The 10,207-nt window shown below is 59.6% G+C and overlaps 1 protein-coding gene across 1 annotated transcript in view; it reads right to left on the bottom strand.

Moving 5' to 3' along the window:
* Window positions 1-4,253: 4,253 nt before the first annotated feature.
* SAPCD2 (suppressor APC domain containing 2) overlaps window positions 4,254-10,207 on the bottom strand; it is a 6,923-nt gene continuing 969 nt past the window's right edge. Inside the window, exons 2-5 of the mRNA XM_009322344.1 lie at window positions 9,571-9,704; window positions 5,712-5,858; window positions 5,462-5,563; window positions 4,254-4,382 (exon numbers count right to left, since the gene is read on the bottom strand). Of these exons, the coding sequence (XP_009320619.1) occupies window positions 4,254-4,382; window positions 5,462-5,563; window positions 5,712-5,858; window positions 9,571-9,704 (512 nt within the window). The remainder of the gene's footprint in view (window positions 4,383-5,461; window positions 5,564-5,711; window positions 5,859-9,570; window positions 9,705-10,207) is intronic.

Here is a 10,207-nt window from a genome sequence, read left to right as displayed (position 1 = left end):
CCGGGAAGGAGCTGGGACGGTGCAGAAGGGGCTCACTCACCGCTCCCCCTGCCGTACCCCTGCAGAGGGGAGGGCAGACCTGGTCCCTTGCTACCTGGGAGTGGATCTTTGCTCCACCGTGCCTCAGGTGTCAGCAGAAAATGAAACTCTCTCATGGCCGCAGCCAGGGAGGAGGAACGGGGAGCACTGAGCACACGCCAGGTAACGCTGCTAAGGCAGGAGACAGTTTTATCTCTGCCATGAGGAGAAAAGCGCTGGCAAGCTGGAGCCTGGGATACGGGCAGGGCTGCTGCAACAAGGCGCAGGGATGGTCTGGGGCAGAACACCTGCAACGAGGGACCAAGGGGATGAGCAACAGGTACTGGATGCCAGCTCGCAGGTCTGAGATGCACCAGGCACCCCCTTAACCAAGACAGCCCTGCACAGCCCAGCTCCCTGTCCCGGTGAGGACCAGCCCCAGGACCTGGGGCCTTCTCCAGGTCACCATGTCCTTGGTTCATCTCCCAGGGATTTGCAATGGCAGACAGCGGGTGCAGAGTGTGTGGGCTGACAGCGCGCTGGGTGCTGGAGCTGCTGTAAACTGCCCAGGGCAGCAAGGACCCGCGATGGGCAGAGCAGTTTCTGACCACGCGGCAGAGAAGAAAAGCAAAAAGCACAAAACGTACAGGCTGGGGGCTTAAGATGTGGCTGTTCCTGCTGGCATTTGGGATAATTGCTCTGCTGGGAGAGCGGTCCGTCTCTAAGGGGGGGGTAGCTGGGCACGCAGCCCAGCCTCCAAGGGCGTGAGAAGGGCATGGAGCTGGGCAGGAGAAGAGAGAAACTACAAATAGACCTGGGTGACTGGATCCTTCCCAAACTGCATGGCTGAGGACACAGAGGATGAGGTCCTGCATCCCCTGGGGCAGCATGGGGGCCAGGCACATCTCTGGGTTCAGCCCAGGCGAGGGCCAAGCACACCCCGCTCCCGATAACAGCCCCCCTCTGGCAGTGGGGACCCCTCATGCGGTCTCACCCTGGCGCCAGTGATAAATGGCTGGTGACATGAGTGTTGACTACGTGGTGTTGCACCTTGGTTTGACAACCTCAAGCGTGGAGGTGCTGAGGTGACGCTGGGGACAGCAGTGACCTACTCCACGCAGCAGTTTCCAGATATGATCAGAGCCCTGGAGGCGCATTCACAGATCTGTGCAAACCCAGCTCTAGCGGGAACAGAGCCTGAAGAGGAAGGAAGATGTTCACCCATATGACCCAGTGCATCGCTTACAGACCTGGCCACAAACCCAGGTCTCGTGGCTCCTGGACTGCCACTGCCCCCACAGTTAAGGGTGCCTAAGTGGACACAGCCCAGACACACAGGTGAGGGTCAGGCACAGGCCGGACCCATCAGGGACCCAGAAACATCATGGTGCCCGGCAGCTTGAGGTCAGCCCTGCAGCTCCCAGTGGGACCCTGGTCCCAGCAGGCCCATCGCACTTCTGGAGCTCCCCCGCCACCCCGACAGCAGTCCCGCAGGAAGCGGGCCCGGGGCCAGCGTTGCCAGGCCACAGCCAGGACATTGCCCTGGGTCGGGCAGCGGCGGCCGTGGGGCAGAGCTGCCCTGGCTCTGCACAGAGCAGCATTGAGTGGGGACAATGACCCTCTCTTTGAAAGCCCTCACGGGCTCTGCATCCAAGCAAAGGCATGAAATGGGAACCCATGGCAATTATCATACCCCCCTCCTTGCCCTGTCTGGGACTCACAGCTGCCCTAAGCACCACTTGAAAGAGGCTGCAGCAAAGATCCCTCTCCCAGCCGCGGGGGACTTGGCTCAGGTCCCCCTCCTGGCTCCGCTCCCGGCGGGAGTGGCACAGACAGCTCATCCCCAGAGGACTCTGCAGGGTGCAGGGGGTCCCAGCTCATGCCACAGCCCGGCTGTGCCAAGGGGCAAAGGAAGGTGCCTCCAGCCAGCGTAGAGCCCCACGTTCACCCCGAGTGGGTGCTGCCACCCTCGGCACAGGGCAGAGGGGTGTGTGCCACAGCACGCTGTGCCAGCGAGGTCCCCTCCAGCTGCCCCTGCAGGAAGGAGTCAGGGCAGAGCACCATAGCCACCACTGCCCAGAGCCACAGGGGCCAGCTCTGAGGGAGGGGGCTTAAAAAGAAACAAGAGGTTGTGAACTACACCAGCACCACCTGAGGAGCACGAGCCCCCAGCAACAGCTTCTGGAGGAGCAGCCAGATGAAGCTACAAGCACTGGAAGGGGTACAGATGGCTTCATGACCCCATCCCACAGCAGTGAGGAGAGACCGGGGCATCCCCAGCCCCAGAGCACAGGGAAGCCCAGAGGGGACGGGAAAGGGCATGAGAACATGGCCTGGAGCAGAGACCCCCGGGGCTCCTCGTGCTCAGGCTGTGATTGTGCAACCTCAGCTCACCCCACATCCCGTGGGACAGCACAGTCAGGAACTTCAAGGCTCGCAGCAGTAGATGGGCTGATTTAGGCAGAGACAGGATAAATTAAATAGTTCACCCCACTTTATTATCCCTACAGAGAGGTGACCCTCCTCATAAAGAGGGTTGCTTTTAATTAAACCTCAGGCAAAACAGGCACTGGACACCAGAGGCGGCATCATGAAAGAGGTGGCAGGCACCAATGCCCAGAGGACAACTAACACCCTACTCCTGCAGATAGGGGACATGACTAGCCATGGCCTTGCTCCTCCTCCTCCCTCTCCCTGGCACTCTGCTGCTCCCCACTACAGCATAGGGCAGCAGGCACAACGGTAGAGCAGGGATTCATGCCTTGCAGTGAGCTTCAGGTCAAGATCAACCTCAAAGAGAGGAGCTGGATGGGACAGACAGCACTGGACAGATAAAAACAGGAGAAAGGAATTGGTCTGCATGGTGTCCAGCCCATGGCAGGGCAGGTCCAGCACCTTCTGCCCAGCTCAGTGCATTGTGCCACAGCATCGTGCCAGGAGAATCAGAGAATGAAACAACCCTGGAGAGAAAGGTCCTGGTCTTGGAGTTACAGAGGGCCAGGCCTGTGCTACATGGGGATTCGCAAGGATCTCCTATGAAAGTACCATAAATACCAAGTACCAAGCCACAGTGGAAGACATCGTTCAGCTCAAGCATCATCGCTGAGCTGGGTGGGAAGGAGGAGGTATCCCGAGATGCACCAGTCTAACAGGACCCACGCTTAGACCACCACCACCCCCCCACGAGACCTGGAGAGGGGTGCAGTTCACACTCGGGATGTCACCCCAGGGAGCCAGCGTACACCACCAGGACAGGCAAAGCTGCCATTTCTCCACTTGGAGATGTGCAAAGGAAAGAGCCCATCAGCCTCCGCTCCGACACCCACGTTCAGTTAAATACAAACCCTTGTCCTAAAGCCCCTCTGTGAAGTCAGGCTTGTGTTAGCATCCTCATACTGTAGGACATCACCTCTCCTTTTAAAGTCATCATGAAAAAAACATAAGCCTGGCAGTCATAAGGAAACATTTGCCAGGTCAAGACAAATAAAGGGATGTAGAGGTGTCTGCCTCAATCTGCAAACAGCCTGAAACAGCAGCTCAGAGATACGGGCTACCTCGTTTGGGTCTATGGCCCATTAACTACGGGAGCCTGCAGACGTGTAAACAGTGACTATGGCATCACTACCACAAACTGGAAAGAGGGACTACGCCAGGAGGAGCACCAGCTCGGGCACTGCTCTGGCCCGGTACAGCGTCACTGGCAGGCAGAACTCAGGCAGCAGAGAGGGGCCAGGCACGCCCCATTGGATTTTCAATCTTGTCTTCTGACAGCGGGACAAGCAGGGGACAGGCCACCCTTCAACGGCCAGGCTTGCCTGGAGATGCCAGCTGGAGTGTTGAAGATGCGTCATCTTTTTCTGAGAGCAGCCAAAATTCAGCCTAAGTCAGGCCAAGGGCACAGCAGCTGCCCCCCACGCAGGCAGCATGGGCAGCAGCTGTTTCCCCCAGCACGTTGGGGACCACGGGGCTGGGGGTACGGTCCCTGCAGTCCCTTTAGAGACAGAAAAGGAGCAGCTTGAGAGCAGCACGGCTGGAAAGCCCAGCAGCAGAGCAGTGCGGGGATGCTCCCCAGGCGGGGTCGGGGAAGTGCCTTCCCGGCTTCCTCCTGCAGAGATGCCACCAGCAGCTCCAGACCTCGAGATACAACACTTGGAGCAATGGATGCAATGGGTTTTGGGCAAGATTCCCACGAAACCCCCAGGGAAGCTCGAGGACAGGGAGCAGGGAGATGGGCGCTAGATGAAGGTGGAGTCCAGCTGGCTCATTTCATGGTTATTGTGGGCGCGAGCCTCAAAGAGCTGCTTGATCAGGGCAGATTTCTCCTGCTCCAACTGGGTGATGCGTTCGCTCTTGTCGGTCACCTCCTGCACAGGACAGAGGAAGAAAATGCTGTTCAGAGGAGGAAAACGCTGGCATTCGCTGCGCTGCGGGTGCTGGGATGTGAACCCCAGCAGTAAGCCTGGCCCTGGCAGGGGCATCGCGGGTGCCCCTTCTCCAGCAGCCCTGCTCGCAGACCCCAGCCGTCTGCACCCTCTGTGACATGTGTTTGATAGAGTCTTTTCCCTCCGGCAGGGATGCCCCATGCCTGCTCACGGACCCTCACCCAGCAAACAGCTGGACACAGCTGCATGACAGGGGGTCTCCAGGTCCAGCCCACACGCCCTTCTCTGGGATGACCAAGGTTGGCCAAGCTGAAGGAACACTTTCCACTGCCTCATATTCCTTCCCCAGCCCCATCCCACCCCTCTTCCTCTCCCAGCCCCCCCCAAGGGGATGTCCTCCCCCTGTACCCCCATTCACCTTGGTGAGAAGCCGGTTTTGCTCCTTCAGCATGTTGATGGCTTGCTGAGAGCCTGCTGAGGCTGGGGACGCCACAGGGGCCAGCCTGCTCAGAGCTGAGGAGGGGTTTGCTGGCTGCAGAGAAGATGCAGGGAAGGGATGAGACATTGAGCCTCCTTCCCGGTGGCCCTCCCCAGCCTTTCTCCAAGGCCAGAAGCTGTTTCTGTGGCACACGGGGAACTGAGAGAAGCCCAGCACAGGACTAAGACCCCAGCACAGGTCCTCGCAGGGTCTCCAGCAAGGCAGGCAGAGGTGGGAAGCTTTCTTGCCAGGAGCCCGGCAGGACAGCTAGCTCTGAGAGGGCTGACTCAGCACCTCAGCAGGATGGTTTTGTTATTCACTTGACAATGGCTACACCTTTTGGGGATGTCCTTTAGTTCCCAAATGCCTTGAGTATCCTCCAGCCCAGCTCGGGACCAGCTGTGCTGTCCTCTTGGCCGTCCCCCATCCCTTATCTCGCCCACAGAGCCAAGTCACCTCCCCAGAGCCTGGGGAAACTCTGGCAGCTCTGATGTCAGCCCAGCCACCAGCGTAAGGGGGGGGGGACAGGATGGATCCCAAGCTCACGCAAAACAACCACATGCTGCTAATCTGCTGCTCTCACCTTGCCAGTGGTGGAAAGGAGGTCACCCAGGCAGCGGTTCACTTCCTGCAGCTTGGGGACCAGGCACCCCAGGTGGCTCTGGCTGCCCTCAGGGAGGAAGTCCTGGGGGACGGGGAGGAAGAAGATGCTGGGGGTTACCATGGGGCCAGCTCCAGGTCCAGCCAAGTCCCAGCCCGGTTCTCCAAACCCACAGAGCAGCCCCAGACCCTCCCAAGCAGACGGTCACCCCAAGAACAAGCCCCAGACTCACAGCACTGGTTTTGTTCTTCCCCAGGAACCTCTGGCGTTCCTGCATGAACTGGATGTGCTGGTGGTACCACTCCCGGGCACGCTCTACGAGCTCCAGACCCTGCAGCAGGAAATCCTTCTCCTGTTCCAGCTCCTTCATGTGCTTCAGCTGCAGGACAGAGCACACAGAGATGTCACCCCCTCCCCACCAAGGCCTTGTCAAGCCCCAGGAGCTGGTTTCTTCACAAGGTGCAGAGAGATACGGATACGGGCAGGGGTCTCAGCCCCTCTCCTCACGAAAAGCCGTGGAGGAGCGGGATGATGGCTGCTGCCTGATGCTGCTTTGGGGGAAGAGTTCTCCAGTTTGGGAGAACCACCAAAGCAGGCGAAGGACAGTCAGGCCACCTCCACCCTCCTCCCCACTGCAGGTTTCTCTGCCTCATATTTATCCAGGGATGCAGTAAGAGCAGGGCCCGCAGCCGCTCCCCAGATCCCCCCAAGGCTGCGAGTGTCAGCTAGCAGCACAGATACACATGGCTTTTGGTGAGTGGCAAGCAGTCGAGCTGAATGTGCAGACTGAAAGCCAGGGGAAAACCTGCAGCCCTGTTTCCCCAGCGCTCTGCTCCCCATTCTGTTTTACCCCCAAGGCACCTCCGAGCTGAGCAGAGCACAGCATACCTTTCTGCTAAGTATCTCTGTGAGTCTTTCAGGTTCAAGCACCAGTGTCACCTGGAGAGGGACGTGGGGACGTTTATGTACCTGGAGGGCTGCTACAACAGTGCCCAGGTCTCCTGCCCCCAGACCAGCCCCCTGGGACAGGCAGCGCAGGACCCTGCACTGGGTCACGGCATAGCCAAGGCTGCTGCAGGGCAGGCAGCCTGGCCCCTCCATCGACAGCGGGGCTGGAGCAGCGGTCTGTGCCCCAGGGGACACAGGGTCCCCTGCTCTGCTGCCACCGTCTTCTCCTGCAGCCCCTTGGCACTGCACTGCCACCGGCAATCACAGAGGTGGCGAGAGAAGAGGGAACAGAGCAACTGGTGCATCAATCCTTTCATCAGCCCTCAGCCAGTGAGTCCAGGGCTCCCGCTCCCCTTCTCCCAAGCCGTGCCAGCCTGCTCCCCCGGCTCCTGCCCCACTGTCTCCATGCCAAGAGCATGGGGAGCTGCCTGCCTTGCTGCCTGTGCCTTCTCTGCCACAACACAGCCTGGCCTCCACCGCCCACGGCATAGACTGGGCTCCAGGAGTCTCCTCCAGGCACCAGTGGGACTTTGATCACCCAGAAGCTGCTGGATGCTCAGGAACCTCTCCTGCTGCTTTGGGGAGCATATGGAGGGGAACAATTCAGCTTAGAAATGACCCTGAACAGATCCCCGCCCCCAGGGACGAGTGAGACCATACCAAGACCTTCTTCAGGCCGCCAGCACTTCCCCATCCCCACTGCCAGCCCCAAAGCCTCCCAACCACCCCATGCCAGCCACCCTTTACGCGAGGGCGGCTCTTGCTCACGCTGCTCCTGGAAATGCTGTTTGCAACACGACAGTCCTCCCTCCCCCCACATGCTTGGCTGGACAGACGGACCAAAGGGGACGTACCCACAGGAAGAAGCGCAGAGCCTTGGTGCTATGCAGGCTGTTGCTGAGCGGCATGAAGAAGATGCTGTATGTGGCAAGGACCCCTACCCAGCTCGGGCTGCAGCCCACAACCACCTGGCCTGTCCTGGCTCCACCAGGCTTGCTGGCCAGCACCGTGACCGGAGGAAGAGGCAGCATCCCACAGAGCAGTGGGACATCACCAGCCCTGCTGGGTGCGGGGACAGACAGCATCTCGCTAAGGATGGAACGCTGCGGGGGCAGAGGCAGCTTCTGGGGCAGGAGAAAGAGCACTGGGCTTGGCTGGTGCTACCCAGGGTAGAAGGGGAGGGGACAGTGCCGTTACCCTGGGGGGCCTACAAATGAAAGCGCTCAGCCTCTCACAGAAGGTCTCATCCCAGCTACCCCCTGTGGCCATGGGGAAATCAGGCCAATCGATGATGGACTGGCTGAAAAACACCAGCTGAGCGGACACCAACTGTGGTGGTGCAAAGGGTCCCGGGGCTGCAGCACAGCCCCCACACCTCCGCTTCGCTGCTCAGGATGAACCCATCCTAGTGCACCCTGGGATGCAGGATGGATACCAGTGCTCCCATCCCCCCATGGGCTTTAGGCAAGTTAGTCTAATCACAGCTGAGTGCCTTGTCTCTGTGGGGGCCCAACATCCTCCCAGCATCAGGGGGGAGGCAACAGCACCGCCCTGCACAGGGATTCGGTCCTTGCTGGACTCAAACCTGCTCCAACTGTCTCTGTAGGCTCAGAAGTGGGAATGGTACCCAAAGACTCCTGCCAGGGTGCCAGGGAAGGCCTCTCACCTGCGGGACAGGGACAGACACCCCTTCTCCAGGGGGAGGAGCATGCTAAAGGCAGTGCAGCACTTGGGTACAGGGGGAGGGGGGGAAGAAAGGCAGAGGACCTCCCTCCCACTGCCCCCACAACAACTTGGGGAAACAGAGGCAAGGGCAACACAAGCTCAGAGCAAGAGCGCTTGTGGCAGAGCTGAGAACAGACCCCAGCTCTTGGCGAGACACGCTGGCCACCAGCCCCTCCTCACCAGTACCAGGCAGGACCTTGAGCTCATGGCAGTGATGGGCTCCAGCCTGGAGCTGCACGCAGAAGGAAGAGCCTTGCCAGGGAAGGAGGGACCTTCCCCCTCTCCGAAGCAGCAACTCCCAGCCACCAAAACCCTGAGGACCAGAGACGCTCATCCCCAGACACAAACATCTACATTGATTACTCCTTGCCAGCACCTCTCAGCAGAGACTCCCTCAGCCCCAGAGCACCCCAACCCCTTGCATGGCTGCAAGCCCAGCAAACCATGTGTGCACAAACCCCACCTCCCCAGGCCAGGCATCGGAGCATGTTATGTCCCCCAAGGCCAGCACCAGGCTGTAATCGATGCTGCCCACGCTGCCAGTCAGCCCTGCTGGGCTCAGGGAGCAGGGTGACACCAGGGTGTGAGGAGTGGAAGTGCAGAGGTGACAGTCGCAGCTTCAGCAGTAGCTCCCACACCGGCCAGAGCTCGTCCCGCCGATCACTCATCCTGCAGGCTGAGTCCTGGCTCTCTTCCCAGGAAAATTTAGCTTGAGCTTGTGGGCAACGTGCCCAGGCAGCTCCTCCATCCCACTTGGGAGCAGTGCAGATCCCTTCATCCAGGCAATCTGATCCAAGCCTCTCCACTCGGGGACGGAGAGAGAGGAGCAGATCCCTCCATCCTGGGCTGCCCGGCTAAATTCAATGCTGATTTCTCTGCATTACTGGCAAAATGTCTCCCAGGAGCCAGGAGGATCAGCATGCTTGAGCCCCCACCTACAGAGAACATCTGGTAGAGGACACAGCCCGGCACCACTGCTCGCCAGCGCAGAGCGTACCTGACCTTTGCTGGAGTGCTTGAAAGGCCCAGAGACCGACCTGCTCCTACACCTCCCTTTTGCCTTTCCCTGCCCAAGTTTTTGCCCACGGGGAAGGCACCCGTGCAGTCAAACGCTGGCTCTGTGGGCTGACCTCACTCCGGAGGAAGGCAGGGGAACACGTGCCTCCTCCCTGTCTGGCACGATTCGGGACAGAAAGCACCTTGGAAGTAATGGCAGGACCTCCATGTACATCAACGGAGCTGTGTATCCAAAATACCAGGATCTGCCAGACACCCCACAGCTCACACATGCAGCGTGGGCAGTGGGGAGCCGCAGCCCAAACACAGCTGGTGTCAGCGGTGAGGGACTCCTGCAATCCACCTTCTCCCAGGGACCACAGGCCCCTTCACTGGAGCCCGTGACAGCGCTGTCCCCTTACCATGCTGAAGTCCACGCCATTGGTGATGGTGTGTCTCCGGTGTTCTGCACGCCCCCTCTGATGCCTCCGAGTGTCCCCAGCCCCTGGATGGTTGCTATCTCCCTGGGACTGCCCAGCAGCCTTAGCATCACCACCTGTAACAGAGGAAAGCATGAGGCCACCAGCCGCTTGCCACAAAAACCTCCCCACGGCCACTTCTATGGGACTATCTGCAGGGTGGTCTTGCAAATGGATGTGGCAGGGAGCAGCTGAGCAAAACACCAGCCCGAGTGCCTGTTCGCCTCTTTGTATGGGCAGGGCAGGCTTCAGCAATGACTTACTTGGCTGCTCCAGGCTGGCAACAGACCTCAGTGGTCATTTTCTGCAAAAAGCACGCAGCTTCCAGGCAATGCTGTTCCAGTCCCGGCACGGGCAATTAAACCATTAGTGATATTGCCTACCCTCGTCCCTGTCCTCATGGGACCCCTGGCTCCCACTCAGGTGGCACAGGCTCTGCCAGGAACCCGACTCCTCCTGAAGGCAGCTCCTGCTTCGTGATGGGCTTGGCCATGCAGACGTCCCTCCCAAGACCCCGTGCCTGTGGTCTAGCCATGGGGTAAATCAGGCTGTAGGTTTTCCAAAATATTTCTGAAATCCC

The sequence above is a fragment of the Pygoscelis adeliae genome, unplaced genomic scaffold (genome assembly GCF_000699105.1).
Source record: "Pygoscelis adeliae isolate BGI_AS28 unplaced genomic scaffold, ASM69910v1 Scaffold584, whole genome shotgun sequence".
NCBI lineage: Eukaryota > Metazoa > Chordata > Aves > Sphenisciformes > Spheniscidae > Pygoscelis > Pygoscelis adeliae.
The sequence above is the reverse complement of the archived record's forward strand: the minus strand, read 5'-3'. Positions and strand labels throughout refer to the sequence as shown.